Source organism: Durio zibethinus, chromosome 11, assembly GCF_047325235.1.
Source record: "Durio zibethinus cultivar Kanyao isolate XHJ-2024 chromosome 11, ASM4732523v1, whole genome shotgun sequence".
Taxonomy (NCBI): domain Eukaryota; kingdom Viridiplantae; phylum Streptophyta; class Magnoliopsida; order Malvales; family Malvaceae; genus Durio; species Durio zibethinus.
Window position 1 is genome coordinate 26,387,223 of NC_143172.1, and position 15,295 is coordinate 26,402,517.

Here is a 15,295-nt window from a genome sequence, read left to right on the forward strand (position 1 = left end):
TAATTATTAATTTCAATAAATTAAGAGATGAGATTAAATTATTTTTTATTTTTTTCACTTATCTCTTTTATTTATTAAATTTATTAAAATCAATAATTAAAAAATTTTACATTAACATAAATTGATATATTCTCTCTCTCTATATAACCCAAGTTTTCAAATTCTTCATCATCATCAAAACCAATGTCTTCTCCTCTCTTCCCTGAACTTCTTCTTCATCTTAAGTTTGCGAACACTCGATAAAAAAAAAATACTATCCTTGTCCCATGCACACACATATACATATATATATATATATGTATATATATATATTATCGTAACATATATTGACTTATAAAAATGAAACTAATAAGTCAAAGCAAGCAACATTGATTAACCCAAATTTCAACTTGGCCCATGAGTACTTCCGTATAGATCATCTTTCATTTGGTTATCATTTTGTTTCGTCGATATTAATCAATAATGATATATAATGCACGCATATAATAAGAAATATATCTGAATTATTTGCGAAGTCCTGTTTTAAAATCATCGAAAAATCAAATAATAAATACCAAATCTTCTAAATCTAGAAAGATAATTCTTTTATCTTCATGTCATTATCAAGAAATAAAAGAGCTTGATAGCCACTAAGATGGACATGTAGGGTTTGACAAAATCCTCCTGAAACCCTAATCAACCATCTTGTTGAGGTGGGTGGCGTATCAAACTCATTTATTCTTTTCTCTTTTTTTCTTTTTCATGCTTTTATGGAGAGAGAACAAGTTGTGATGGATAATGATATAATATTCATATTTTTCCATTTATGGGCTCCACTTGCTTCAAAAATATATATATATCGGCTCCAAGACTAAAAGTTTTGAGTTCAAATTCTAATAGTAATCCAAACTAAAAAAATAATAAAAAATTGTGATATAGATTTGCAAGAATTGATTTTGATAAGGATGAATCATGAATTTACTGAAAGGGAAAAAGAGATGCATATCCAATGGTAGCCCACATTGATTGATGAAGTTTGGTGTGGTAGATATCCATGGGGCACCACATGGGTCATTTGTTGGGGCCTTCATTTTTGTTTTTGTGCTTTCTTTAAAGTTTAGTTTCACATTTTCAACTAAATCCAAATTTGTTTAATCTTTATTTGATCTAATTCTAATGTGTTTTCAACACTTTTTTTACCTCTAATGAGAGAGGGCATTTTGCATTTGGAGTAATGGTTGACACCCATGTTTTAGACCAAACTAAAACTTTATCATTTTTGTTATGATTAGAATAAATTAGGGTTAGCAAATCCCAAATCTTAAGGTGATTTGAGGGACTAAAGGTTTTAGAGATGTTAGATTGGAGCATTGGTATTCTTTTTCAATTTTTATGAAAAAAAAAAGGATAATTAAAAGTAATTTCTATCAAAGTACAAACAAAAGTTAAAAAAAAAGTCATTGGGAAGAGAATATATATCTAGCTTGGAATAATTCATGATAAGTCTTTTTCATTTTTTTTCATTTTTAATGTTATTTTTTTATAAAAAAATCATAATTTATGGATAAAAAAATTGTAGGTGCTCAAATTTAATTTCAAATTTATTAAATACCATCTATTAAAAATAATTATAAGAAATAACTAAATTAAGTCTCGATTTTTTTTATATTATTTTTCATATGAGATAGATGACCTAAACTCCTAAAATTATTGCCTCTAATAAAACCCATAATTAATAAAACATAAGATTATAAATCTGCTTCTTTCTATATAAATTCAGCATAAGAAGCAAAGAATTATTGTATGCCACATAACCTTTCCTCTTTGTCTAATGGCTACTCCATCTATTTAAGAGTTAAGACGCCACAACAATTTGAAAGGAATAGTACAAAGTACTTTAGCATCCAAATGTCTTTATCAATCAAAAAAAAAAAAGGAAAATATCTTTGAAAAATTGGCTTATACACTATTGTCCATGAATTTCTACATATATGGTAAGTAAAAAGATTATGTATATGTTTTCTTTTCTATTGTTAAATTTTGATATAATCTTCATAATTTTTTTTCTTTCTGTTATCTATACCTTTTTTCAAGATATTCTAAACATATAAAAGTAAACAAAAAAAAAGAAGCAATGATATTTTTATAAATTTTTTTTAGAACATGAAGAAATTTTGTTTGCTAAGTTTGTTATTTTGCTACTAATAAAAAATCGTGCTTGAAATTTTGGTTCAATGATTAATATATAATTTGAGCAGAGTTTCAATCTACCATTCCTTTTGTAGGGTATTTACGCAGAACTCTGTCTCTCTTAGGCCTATAAGCCCAGACTTTGATGGTTTGAGCCCAATTTTATTGTTTGGTCTCCTCACCTAGCCCCATATGTTTATAATTTATATTCTCTTACAGCCCCATTGCACTCTATAGGAAGCCAGATTCTTACAGCGAAATGCAGTTTTGTCTGTAGTAAAAGCAATTGATCTCAGGGCGTGCAAGAACGGAAACGAATTTAAAGGGGAACAAAAACCATTGTCACAGCAGTTTTGGAGGTTTCATTGGATTCGAACACAAAAACAAACTTTGGGTCTTTAGAGAAGGACAGAAAGAGTAACAATGGAGGTGGAATTGAAAGAGATGCTTGATGATCTTCTGTCTCTAAGGCAATCTTTGTCTGATCCTTCTCTTCATGCTTCAATTGACAAGGTACAATTTTGATCAATCTAAAAGTACATACTGCCGTGTTTAGTAGTATAGGTGTTCATGTGATGTTCTTTTTAGACAATTGGGAGATCTAGAAAGTTTGTAGCTTTATTGTGTTTTGTACTTGTTGAATTATGAAGAATGAGATTCATTCCAATTCTGGGTTGATCTTTGTTCATCTATCACTTGCCTTTTAGTTGCTAATTTTATTATTAATTGGCTTTTGGAGGGAAGATTGTTTACTTAATTTGCTCATTTGTGCATGTGAATATCTTTTTTCATGCATTTTGTGTTATCTATCTATGAAAGTTGGTAGTGTAGCATCTATGTTGGTTTAGCTGATGACTAGATTTTGTTAGGCATTGTTTACAACATACAGGAAAAGTTACAAATTTGGGATTAATGACAATATCAAATGTTTTAGTCATGAGGAAAGAGAAATTTGTATTTAACATGTTTGAGGCGTTTTACTTTGGTTATAACTTGTTTAATCTGTTTTTCAGCTGCAATCGCATGTTGACCATCTTACTCATCTTGCTAAGTCCGTACCTGTTAGACGATCAAAAGTCAAGGTTTTTGTTTCATGTACTTTCTTCTTGGCATTTGTTTTTCCAGTTCCTTATCTGCATTCTTCTGGTTATGGTTATGATTGTTATACTAATGCATGTCTGAATAATCTGATGGCAGGATATGAGCGCTGAGGTTGTTGATAGCAACCCTTATAGTAGGCTCATGGCACTTCAAAGAATTGGTATTGTGGAGAACTACGAAAGGATCCGGGAGTTCTCAGTTGCCATAGTTGTATGTTTTTGTCTTCTGCTTTCTAGATCTCTTTTCAGTAAAGCCTTGCCTAGCACTTACTATTAGTTCCATCCATTTTCTGTAGATCGATGATTCTTGTTATCCTGATTCAGTTCTCATCGGTAATCTTCTTGAATTTGCAGGGTATTGGTGGTGTTGGCAGTGTTGCAGCTGAGATGCTAACAAGGTGTGGCATAGGTCGCCTTTTGTTGTATGATTATGATAAAGTGGAGTTAGCTAACATGAATAGACTATTCTTTCGCCCAGAACAGGTGAGTTTACATACCCTTTTCCATACTGTTTTGTTTTGGCATCTAGTTGGATAATGACATGTTTCTTAAATAGTAAGTCAAGCATTTCTTTAAAGTAATATAACGTTACTGAAGTGCCACAAAATTTTTTGCTGCACCAATAGTTTTTTCATTGATATAAAGCCAGAATCTTGGCTTTGTGCCTTAATTTGAATAATCTGACTTTCAAAATTGCTTTTTCTATTAAGGTTGGCATGACAAAGACTGATGCTGCTGTTCAGACCCTGTCAGACATAAATCCTGATGTTGTGCTTGAGGTAAGTGTTTTTAATGAATGTCACCCTTGGATTTTACTCAAAAAGTGATGGGTGAGTTGGATTTCGATTAAATCTTAAGCTTCAAGTCCTACAGATGAAAACTAAGTTGATGTGCTGTGGATTTGGGTACTTCGCATAAATTTTGTTCCTCTATCTTCATTGTTATGTGAAATTGGTCCTTGTCTAGAGTTTGTCTGTTACTTTTTAGAGCAGCTGACCTGCTTTATTGTGTTTGTGATTCTTCCATGCATGCTAAATTTGTCTACAGGGAAGTGATGTCAAGCTATAGGTTTTGGGTTTCTAGTGAAACGAAAGACATAAACTTAATAATCCTCTTGTTGTCCTACAAGCTTTATCTTGTCCATACAGTATTGTTTGATGTCTATCCTAATTTGAACTTTTTACTGATAATAACATGATGCATATTCTTATAATTGTAAATGATCAATTTAGACCATCGCTGAGCATTTTCAGAACTTACCACTTTGATTGGTTCATTTTCTTTAGAGCTATACATTGAACATCACGACTGTACAAGGCTTTGAAACCTTTATGTCAAGCTTAAAAAATAAAACATTCCGCCCAAGTAAGGAAGGTAGTGGAGTGGATCTTGTTTTAAGCTGTGTAGACAATTATGAAGCAAGGATGGTGGTCAACCAGGTAATATTGACTTTTATGCCAGACATGCTGCTTTTTTTCTTTTAGGCCTAAGTTGATAGTGCCTGGTTTGATGACCTTGTAAATGAACTGTTTACTGTTCTTTAACTTTCTACAATATTTGATACTGTAACTGATTCCCTTTTTTTTGGTACATACAGGCCTGCAATGAGTTGAATCAAACGTGGATGGAGTCTGGTAAGAACTTATTTTTTATTAGTTCGCTAGTAACCAAGTTAATTGAACTCATTGGTAGAAGTATGATATCATAAGAATTAAGAAGTGCCTTCTGTTATTTTTATGTTTCAATCAGATGCACAAGTTTCCTTATGAGATATGCCTGTAATCCTGTGAAATTGATAGACTTCTTATCTTGATCCAAAGCCTCCACTTCCACAGCAATTGGTTAAACTAACTATAAGGTGTTTTGAGGATGCACATGGAATATTACAATATTCTTGTACTGGCATAAAAAATTATAAGTAGACTTGAAATTATCATTGGCATATAAGCTAATGTATGATAACTACAGTGTAATATCTCTTCTCTTGTCCATTTGACTTTCTAGTGGTTTGCATACTATATATGTATAGTCATGGTGTGCAGCAGCCAAAAATATGCTGATAAGATTCTAAGTAAAGATATAAAAATATGCTTGGTTTGCCCCTCTGCTGCTTCTGATGACTGAAAAGAGGAAATTTTGGGACAGGTGTATCTGAGGATGCAGTTTCAGGTCATATACAGTTGCTGATTCCTGGAGAAACTGCTTGTTTTGCTTGTGCACCTCCTTTGGTACATCCATCCATTAATCTATGATATTAGCTTAACATAGGTGTGACAATCTCTTGGGCATGTTTGTATAAAATTAAGTTATATGATCAAGAATGTAAAATATGAATATGGCATTTTATTCCTTTGTAGGTGGTAGCATCTGGAGTGGATGAACGAACACTTAAGCGTGAAGGTGTTTGTGCTGCATCTTTGCCAACTACCATGGTAAGCTTTTGTTCTTTCTGGCATCCTTTAGCTTTTTCTCGTCTACATACAAACGTACATGCATGAATGTGTCTATCTACATATATATATATATATATATCCACACAAATATAAGACATGAGTGATTTTATCTATACAGACACACACACATGCATATATACATGGTTGATTCCATGTATGCCTGTGTGCTTGTGCTTGTGTAATTGTCATGAGTGCGCATGAATATGTGGCTGCACATGTGCTTGTTTATCCTTTCAGAATGTACTATTTGGTACTTAAATCATTAAATTATATTTTAGCATATGTATTACCAAGAACTATTAAGTTGTCAGCATACTGTTTGGTACTTAAAATAAATTTTTTCTTGCTTTTCCTAACATCCAGTATATGAACTGACTTTTCAGGGAGTTGTTGCTGGGCTTCTAGTCCAAAATACACTTAAGTTCTTGTTGAAATTTGGATATGTTTCTCCGTACTTGGTAATACATCAACTCTGCCTCCCTCCTTCCTTCTCCATTGTTTGTCTGTAGTGTAATCCCTGCTTTTTCTTCCTCTGTACTAGCCTGAGGGAAGATTGACCTTCTATTAGAAGGTTGTGTGTGATGTATTTCTTGTGTAATTAATGGCTTCATGTGCTTGCCCTTGGTTTTTGATAGATTTTGGCTTTGTTGCTTGATTGTAGGGATACAGTTCTCTTAAGGATTACTTCCCAACTATGGCAATGAAGCCAAATCCCCAGTGTTCAAATGCTGCCTGTTTGGAGCGGCAGGTAATATAAAGGGATTTCTCTGTCTTTCAGGTCATTTAGGTTTTCTTCTGATGCTGGAATGGTTTATTGCTTTACAGAAAGAATACATTCTTGCAAAGCCAGCTAGGGATGCTGCGGCTAATGCCAAGATGGAAGCTGAGGCATCAGCCGCAGCAGCAGATGTGCCACTTCATGTTGATAATGAATGGAACATAAGGTACAAATCACAACTCCGTGAGAGGGACTGGTGCATGTTACACAATCTTGACTTGGACTCAAATTCTGAAAACCAATATTCTCTTTTTTATTTTGGTTGGTGTAGTTATATGATTCTGGCATTTGATCAAATTTGCAAATTATATAATGATTGACTGACATTTAAGTCAGAATGACCCACTTTCTGTGATCTTAAAACATGTTGCAGATTGTTTTGCATATGTTATATTCCTATCTCCTATCAATATCTGGTTTACTTTGGATATTAGCCAGTTTATGTATTTTTTTTGTTTTGTTTTTGCAGTGTTGTCGATGATAGTGAGCAGGAGAACACAGGTGGCACAAGTTCAGGTGTCTTTTTGTTTTATGCTATTTATTGTTAACATTCTTCTAGTTTTTATTTACTAATTTTTTTCATATCTGATTGCATTATCTTCTCGCAAAGTTCGGGTTAACATATGAATAGAGGTCCTTTGTACAAAAATTTGAGAAAACTTGCAATGTTATTCCAGTTACTTTTCTTCTAATCCAATGAACTCTTAAACATTGGAATTTTGGCTTTTCAAAGGGTACAGCACTACAGTTGTCGAACCAAATTAAAAAATTTAGCTTTCTTAGTTGCTTATCAAGTGCATGCTAATTTTGCCTAGCATACAGTTCTGACCCTATTGATAAGGATTAAATCTCCACCAACCCTTTTTGGGGACTGGCTTTCTTCTACCTTTGAGACAGCATTGCAGCTGGGTCATTTCTGATCTGTTGTTTTTGCCTTTCTATGACCATTTCATTTGATTGTTGAAGCGGAGTTACCATGAAGTTTTAAACTTTCCCATCTATTACCTTCCATTTGCTTGTCGTCTTCATTAACCACTCCTCTTTGATCTAAATATTTCATTTCCCTAATCTATTTCCCTCTCTATTCCTTCAGATGCTCTTCCAGAAGGTCTCACTCGTGAGCTTCCAAGTGCTGATGAATTTCCAAAGCACTCTACATATGGAGCCACAGATACTGCTGTTGATGAACTTGAAGATCTCCGGAGGCAACTTGATGCTCTGAATGCTGATTAATGTCCCAGTATAGCTTTTCGCCAAATGAAAGAAAACTTCTTTGGCAAACTAGGAGCACAGAGTCCATTGTTTGTGACCATCCCTTTGGGGGAAAATGAAGCAGTTCTTGGGGTTTAACATTCAAGCAAATGATAATTGACAAGATGATTGACAAGAATTAAACATGTTATAAGGAGAGTTTTGGAAATATGCGTCTAAGGACCAGTTCAAAGGTTCAATTTTACAATTTAGATGACTCCAACAAGTTTACCAGATTGTCTGAAATCGGCACAATGATTAAATGAGACAAAAAAAAAAAAAAAAAAAAACTATCAAATTACACAAGTGGAGAGTCTAAACTGATACTTGCACAATAGAGGACATGGTACAGTGTCCAACAGTGGACATCTCGTCAGTCCACTTTGCAAGATATAACAGAGCTGACAAGATATTCTCTTTTTTGTCAAAATGAAAACTGGTACAAGAATCTAAGTCTAGGGCTCTTTGAACTTAAGTAAAATTTGGTCCATTTGTGGTTGATGCTTTCTAACCTGTAAAGAAAATACAGATTCAAATACAAATAAAGAGCCCATGTCATCATGAAAAAAACACTAAAATGCACTTGGTGGACAAGAATATTCCAATAATTATTACTACAAATTCGTAAGGACAGATGAAAGACATCATCTTATGCAAAAATGAATAGATAGAGCACGAAAGCACATTATGAAGAAAAACCACATGGTACTCTGATCATGAGGCTTCAATAGTTCAAGGTACTTTACTATGTAAAACTAACACAGTGGTTATGATAGAACTGTAGAACCGTGCAAGACAGGTTACCTTAACACCAGCCATTTTTAGCAGCTTGTGCGAAGCAACATATGCAGTGTCTGTATTCAGTCTCTTTTCTACAAAATATACGACTTCCGAGACACCTGACTGCGAGATAGCCAAATACAAAGAGTCGTCATTTAAGGGCAAGAATAAAAATGACATTTTCTTTTTAAAGTATTAAGGGAACACTGGTGTCAAACCTGAATTATTATCTTTGCACATTCATTGCAAGGAAACATGGTCACATAAAGCCTCTGCAAAAATTTATAATGTGATGAAAGATCCTCAGTGCCATTACTAGTAAAGCTGTAAAAGGTAACTGGCTGTGGTAGCAGTAACTTGTAAGAAGAATCAGCAGAATTGACGTAACACACCTAAAGTTTTGATACTATGTTTGAACTTGGATTTATTAAAATTTGAATAATAGTTGTTAACTTATGAAGCAAATTTCTAGCAGCCCCCAGTTCCGGTGTGTGTCTACTAGCAACTGGCTATAGGGGATTTGAGTGCAACTAACCTGTCCGGCCGCAGTTGCATGATTTGTATTCAGGATAGCATTGACTTCAGCATGACAAACATACCTACAAAAGATGATTCAAGAATGAGTAACTAACCTAAGAATTAAGAACGCATGCAATCATTTGCAAAGAACAATTTTCAATCGGGTAAAATCATCAGCAACTAACTCGTACCAAAGGTTCAGGGCACCTTGAATAACAAGTATAAACTAATTACTACACAGAAAGAAACATAAGTAATAATATTAAGCCTTCAGTCACAAATCAAGATCAGTGAGAGTTCAGGAAAGCATGGTACTTACGGATACTTTGTCTCCAGTGGATCCCCAGATTTGGACAGCTAAGACATAATTAAAAGCACAAATCTATTAAGATGTTGCCTTAAAAATGTTGGAAACTTTTTTATTACATAACTACATGTACAAACCTTTGCCCATGGAAGTTGGTCATCAGAACAACCTCTTGGAAACCCATTGTAGCCAATCCCTGACCAAGGAAAAAGCAGCATCCATAAGTAATGACGGCTTAGTTTGGTGATTTAAGATTGCAATTCAAGCAAAAATCTTCCTTTTTCAAGATATAAGTTTAGCTACTACCAATCTTACCAAGTATTATACCATTTTGGCTCACCAAGCATGCACCAACCTGTAAAAACCAATAAAAAAAAAAATCAAATGTCTCAACTTTAACTTATCCAGAATTAAATTTTCTAAAAATAAACAAATCAGTTGCAAAATTAAGCACTTTGGGTAGCTATTAACAAAAATTATGACCTCACCTGCCTGTTTGGGTCTTTGGACCGCTCAGCAGATAAAAATGCAATTGCCATAAAATAATCATCCCATGACAAATATCTGCATCCCCCCTCCCAAAAAAACACCCATTTTTTTAATAAATTAAAGATTTTTAACCAATAAATTAATTACCAATAATTCGAAACAACCGAATTTTACTAACCCTTTGCGTTTGGATGGATCGAAAGGGTCCTTAGAGGAGCGTTTCTCTGAAACGTCGCCGTTTTTGGACGAATTGATTCGAGAGGAGTGTTTCCTAGGGTTTGAGAAGAATGTATGATAAACAAAAGCAGAGGCGAAAGCACCGAAGATAGTGGCCGTCGAGACCAGAGCGACCTCTCGGCAGTTCATATGGTCGGGGACCGGCTGTAGGAAAATGCGAGAAAATCTGCAGGAAAATGTTTACTTTCCGAGGGATAATGTTTCCACTTTCATTGGGCTAAAGCCTAAAGCTGAGCCTGAGCCGCCAAGAAAAGTAGCGGGAAAGTTGAACAGCGGGAGAGTGAATTGCACGTGCGATTGCGAGCGGGTCGGTATAAAACATCAGTCTCACATGTGCATTTATCCATGTCATATTTTATGTTTTATTCAAAATTTAATATATTAACAAAATATTTTCATTACATTAGCTTTGATAAAAAATTACAAAAAATAAAAGTGCAATGACAATCCAAAATTCAATGAAAATGAAAGTACAGTGATAAAAATTATTTTTTATTTTAAATTTAAAATTTAAAATATATTAAATATCATCTTTTAAAAATAATTGTATAAATCGATTAACTTAAATTAATATACTTTTTATGTTTATAATAATTGTAAAGATAAAATTCCATCTGTTTCTTTTTTTTTTTCGTCTTTTTTTTTAAATATCCTAAAATATGTTATTTTTTAAATATCTAAAATTTTTATTTTACATATTTTAAAATTATTTTATTTTTGACATTAAAAATTATAAAATTTTAATTTTACAAAAAAAATTAATTTTAATATTAAATATATTAAAATTATCAATAAGTGATTGGTTCAATCGATTAAGGCTCGTCTTCCTCCACGAAAAAATCTTGGTTCAAATCTTATCAGTAATTACTTGTTGAAATTATCTCGAATACACGATTTATAAATATTTATCTTAGACTGTTAGATACAACACATATTATCTTAACCTGAAAGATTAAGCGACTTATCTACCTCTAAATTTTTTTTTACAAAAAAAAAAATTAAATTATTTTTAAAAAATTTTGTAAAAATTAATACATCTCAAACATTTTAAAACGAAAGGAATATAAATATATATATATATATATTAATTGACATGATATATTTTCAAGCAAAAACTGTGTTAAGAATGTGACTTACTCAAATGAGAGATTGCTGAAAGAAGCAATAGTTAAATTAGAAATGTAACTTGAATATTCCATCTCTCTAATACAAAGATCAAATAATAAATAATGTCTAACCTTTTCGGCTAAAAGTTAGTATAACATCAATGCATGCAACTTGTTCATAAAATCATAATAATAAACAATTAAATAAAAAGCTTTGCACATGGCTTCAATCTTTAAATTATGCTCACTTCAAGTACTAACTCAACATTCTTTTGATTAAAAAAAATGCATGACTTGATAACTTTTAAATGGTGATGGTGGAAATTGGAAAAATAAAATTTTCTTTTATTTTTAAATTTTAATAATCAAAATTCAATTTCAATCGAATCAACATTAAATTAAAAAAAAAAAAACTTTAATAGGACCAATGGGTACCAAACTATATACCAATCAAAAGGTAGATGAGATGATGGGATTGTTCCAGGCCACATGATGGAGAGTGGAGAAAGGTCTAAAGGAATAGGGCCCACCAGATGAACGGTCCAAGTGGAAGAGTCAGTATCCACAATCATGGTCAGGCTCACCACTTGTCCGTCCCACGTGCCAATCTGCCCTCCCCCGCCCCCGGTTGTGGGCTGCTGAGTTTGAAAGTTGAAACCTTTTTTTTAGTACTAAGGGCCGACATCCCCTAGGCCTACCATAAAGCAATGATCCATCTCCAAATATCATCATTCTCTTTATTATTTACACTTGGAAAAAAAAAAAGGGTCCCCTAAACCACCCCCTAGCAACCCCGATCGCACGTGCGACTCTAATTATTACCCCTCCATCCTCATCTTTCCAAAAAGGAAAAAAAATGAAAAAAGCTTAATAAAATTATTAAAAATTGGTAGTAAAATATTAAGATAATATGAAAAAGAAGGAAAGAAAGAAAAAAAAAAAGGCACAAAAAGGATACTCATAACCCAATAACGCGATCCGTTATTTCCCATGTTTTGGCTCTTCTATAACGGAACTCTTCCTGTTGTTCTTCTTTAATTTCACCATGATTTCCCCGTAATGTCCTTTACTCTCCGCATCTACTTGGAAAAAAATAATGCTATTTCATCTAAAAATCTTTTATCACGTACAAAATTTATTTACGTCAGATCTAATAAATTTATATAAAATTATTCTTTTTAAATTTATTATAAAATTCAAATTCAAATAATAAAAAAAAATAAACTTTTATATTTGAGTCAACATCCATTTACTTTTTTATTTGAAAACTTTGAATCAAAATAAATTCAAGATAATATTAAATTTAATAAAATTGATTTTTGTTTTAGTTCATTATTAATTCGGATTTAAATTATCGAATATGTTGTCATTAAACTTGATAAATTATATATTTATGTTATATAAAATATTAAAATTATTGTATTTATATTATATTTTTAAAAAAATTATATATTATAATTTTTATCAACAAGAAAATAAAAAATATATTTTTTATTTTATTAAACTCATATATAATTATTATTAAAATTTTAAATTATAATATTTTTATATTTTTATTATATTTATATCATATCTTTATTTTGAATTTTAGATTGTTAGGTTATTTATTCGAAATAGTCCGTAATTCTATGAGGACTGAAAGGATGGATTTGTCATTTCAAGCATTAAAGTCGGTTTGAGTCATTTTGCATGGGAAGTATGGGTAAAAAGGTAATTAGGCCATGAGGTGAGTTGCTGCTTATATGAGGTAGCAGTTTGTTTGTGTCACCCCACTATCTCCCTCCCCTTGGCTATATTTCTTCTCTGCTTAAACCTCTCTATCTATATGGAAGAGGAAGATCAAAAAGAACTGCAGCTGCTCCCTACTCCGCTCGCCATAGCTTCATCATCCCAGATGTCATCTCGGGCCTCTGATTCTTCTTCACTCAGATATCGATCCACGGCGTCTGCTAGTGATCAATACGAAGGGCCTTCACTTGATTTGCAACTATCAATCAGTCTAAGGCCTATCCAGCAACCATCAAATTGTGTTATAGCAGGCCCCATTTGTGAGTTTGGTGATGCTAAGGCCGATACCAGCTGCGTTGAGTCGTTGAAATGGCAAGCGGCGGAGCAAATTCGATTGGCAGCTATTGAAAAGGCTTATGCAGAGAGTGTGAGGGAGCTTACAAAGAGGGAAATGGAGATGGCACAGTCTGAATTCGCAAGAGCTAGGCATATGTGGCAAAGAGCAAGGGAGGAAGTGGAAAAAGCTGAAAGAATGAAGGAGAGAGCGACAAGGCAGATAGATTCTACGTGCATGGAGATAACTTGCCAGTCTTGCAGGCAAAGGTTTAGGCCTTAATTACTGCATTAATTATAATATGATCAAAACCCTGCTTGTTTAATTAAAGATAGCTGAGTTTTTTTCCATAGCCAAGTTGTTGTTTGGGGGTTTTGAAAATTTGGGCATTGGATTTATGCAACTTTTCCTTCAACAGAACAGAAGGAAATCAACAAATAACACAATATATAAAAGCAGCATGATCAGAACTCTATCTGTGCAATGTCTATTTTTAGTTCATTGCGATCGATCCAATGCCTATCATGAATAATCAACCAAATGGTAAATTGAAGTGAGGATATGATCAGCACATGTTTTCATGAAATTTGAGTTCCAATTCATTTTGTGTTTTTGTCGATGCTTCAGCCTAATTTAAGCATTAATAATGTTAATGTCAAGGAACAATCAATGATGAACTAGCTTGGCTTTCATGGATGATCAATTTGATAAACTATATACCATGGATCAAACAGGCAAACAGCAGACTAAGATATGTTCATGGTTCAAATTTTACCAGGAGAAAAAAGAGATCATGATAATGGCATGGATGCACAGCTAAAGATCTTGATCTCATCTTAAAGATCAAGAAGTTCTCAGATGAATTTAGATACTTTTGCTTTTACTGTCATGATGCATGCACAGTTAGAATCAATCAACGCAGTGAATTATTTTTTGTTTGGTGATACATTATTGTCCTAATTGCTAACACACTTTTTTTTTATCAGAAATTCAAACAAATGTCAGATACATGGATATGCATTTTAGCTTTTGAGAATGCATAAAGTGTTACTGATCAATAGCAGATTGGCAGGCATATCTTATCTGCTAATATTTTGAAAGATTGAATCATGTGTTTCACTGAGGAAGGCTGAAAATCCTAAAACACAACATAAAAAACATATATATAGATCAAACTTTTGACTTCTGAAAGGATACATTTTATTTAGTTGATAACAAAAATTGTGCTAACCCATACAAAACTAGCCAATAGTGTCAAGCAATTTCAAATATGGTCTTCGGTCTTGATAATCAACAATCGGATTTTAACAGAGGTAAGAGTTCAAGCCAGGATCCGATCATCACCAGCAAGAAGCACCAGGATTATGGAAGTTAAGGTAACAGTTTTTTCAATGAAAACTAAAACAGATAGTTAATTAGTCTCAGCTTAATTGCTGATACCTTGGGTATTAAGACAAGCACATAAGCTCTTGCATACTGTTGAAACTGATCAGGACTCAAAATTTTCCCTTAGTGTGTCAAATCTGCCACCTCTCAGAGTCAAGTTCAGAACCTTGATTTTGATAGAAAGGCAAATGAATCAGAACAAAAAGTAAGCAATTCACCAACAACAAGACAGAATAGCTGTATCCACTTGGATTCAACTTCTTAACTTTTGCTCATCATAAACCAAACACCCACTACCCATGTCTGGGATCCAACGCAAAAGAGACATTTTTGGATAGGATGACCATGATGAAGCATCAGTAGAGGAGTTAATAGTGAAGCTTTCAAGATGTTGTGACAATGGAATTAGCTTGATTTGTCAGCAACCTCCAAACCTTTCTCGTATACAAATTATCTGTTAAAGGTGTAGCTTCAATAATTAATGCACTGATTTGATTCTTTTTTGATGAGGTCAAGACTCAAAGAGTCTAGACATAATCTAGTGGGGCAAAGGGATCATGAACTTTCAAAATTAGGCCCTCATGAAAAGTACATTTTTCAAATAGATGGAAAATGATATGTGAAGAAAGAAAGTACCTATGATTAACTTAATTATTAG

At 33.0% G+C, this 15,295-nt stretch overlaps 3 protein-coding genes across 5 annotated transcripts; 2 read left to right on the forward strand and 1 right to left on the reverse strand.

The window, feature by feature from the left end:
• Positions 1-2,402: 2,402 nt before the first annotated feature.
• Positions 2,403-7,959, forward strand: LOC111290513 (ubiquitin-like modifier-activating enzyme 5). 3 transcript variants are annotated; one of them, XM_022881854.2, is made up of 14 exons: positions 2,403-2,682; positions 3,183-3,264; positions 3,367-3,480; positions 3,624-3,752; positions 3,980-4,048; positions 4,556-4,708; positions 4,867-4,903; positions 5,415-5,497; positions 5,627-5,701; positions 6,106-6,180; positions 6,384-6,470; positions 6,548-6,666; positions 6,970-7,016; positions 7,594-7,959. In XM_022881854.2, exons 1-14 carry the CDS (start codon positions 2,666-2,668, stop codon positions 7,731-7,733), a joined length of 1,227 nt encoding a protein of 408 aa, XP_022737589.2. In that variant the 5' UTR covers positions 2,403-2,665; the 3' UTR covers positions 7,734-7,959. The 3 variants fall into 3 exon arrangements, with proteins under 3 accessions (XP_022737589.2, XP_022737588.2, XP_022737590.2); XM_022881853.2 differs by having other exon boundaries at positions 3,183-3,251; XM_022881855.2 differs by lacking the exon at positions 4,556-4,708 and having other exon boundaries at positions 3,183-3,251.
• LOC111290514 (Cytidine/deoxycytidylate deaminase family protein) lies at positions 7,881-10,340 on the reverse strand. The gene is made up of 9 exons (XM_022881857.2): positions 10,025-10,340; positions 9,846-9,921; positions 9,673-9,712; positions 9,495-9,553; positions 9,370-9,407; positions 9,067-9,130; positions 8,750-8,803; positions 8,556-8,654; positions 7,881-8,263 (listed from the first exon to the last, which is right to left on the reverse strand). The coding sequence occupies exons 1-9, from the start codon at positions 10,210-10,212 to the stop codon at positions 8,207-8,209; spliced, it is 675 nt and encodes a 224-aa protein (XP_022737592.1). The 5' UTR covers positions 10,213-10,340; the 3' UTR covers positions 7,881-8,206.
• A 2,629-nt stretch (positions 10,341-12,969) lies between these two features.
• Positions 12,970-13,839, forward strand: LOC111291068 (SHOOT GRAVITROPISM-like protein). The gene has a single exon (XM_022882624.2). It carries the CDS (start codon positions 13,015-13,017, stop codon positions 13,531-13,533), a length of 519 nt encoding a protein of 172 aa, XP_022738359.1. The 5' UTR covers positions 12,970-13,014; the 3' UTR covers positions 13,534-13,839.
• The last annotated feature ends 1,456 nt before the right edge of the window (positions 13,840-15,295 follow it).

What these genes read in the sequence shown, in the direction of transcription:
- LOC111291068 (XM_022882624.2), top strand. Translation starts at nt 13,015, where the DNA reads ATGGAAGAGGAAGATCAAAAAGAACTGCAGCTGCTCCCTACTCCGCTC.
- LOC111290514 (XM_022881857.2), bottom strand. Translation starts at nt 10,212, where the DNA reads ATGAACTGCCGAGAGGTCGCTCTGGTCTCGACGGCCACTATCTTCGGT. An exon ending in CCAAAGACCCAAACAGGCAG is followed by an intron (nt 9,713 to 9,845) that starts GTGAGGTCATAA and finishes TGGTTTTTACAG; the next exon opens with GTTGGTGCATGCTTGGTGAG. An exon ending in ATGCAACTGCGGCCGGACAG is followed by an intron (nt 8,804 to 9,066) that starts GTTAGTTGCACT and finishes AAATTTTTGCAG; the next exon opens with AGGCTTTATGTGACCATGTT.
- LOC111290513 (XM_022881853.2), top strand. Translation starts at nt 2,593, where the DNA reads ATGGAGGTGGAATTGAAAGAGATGCTTGATGATCTTCTGTCTCTAAGG. An exon ending in CAAGGATGGTGGTCAACCAG is followed by an intron (nt 4,709 to 4,866) that starts GTAATATTGACT and finishes TGGTACATACAG; the next exon opens with GCCTGCAATGAGTTGAATCA. An exon ending in TTGCTTGTGCACCTCCTTTG is followed by an intron (nt 5,498 to 5,626) that starts GTACATCCATCC and finishes ATTCCTTTGTAG; the next exon opens with GTGGTAGCATCTGGAGTGGA.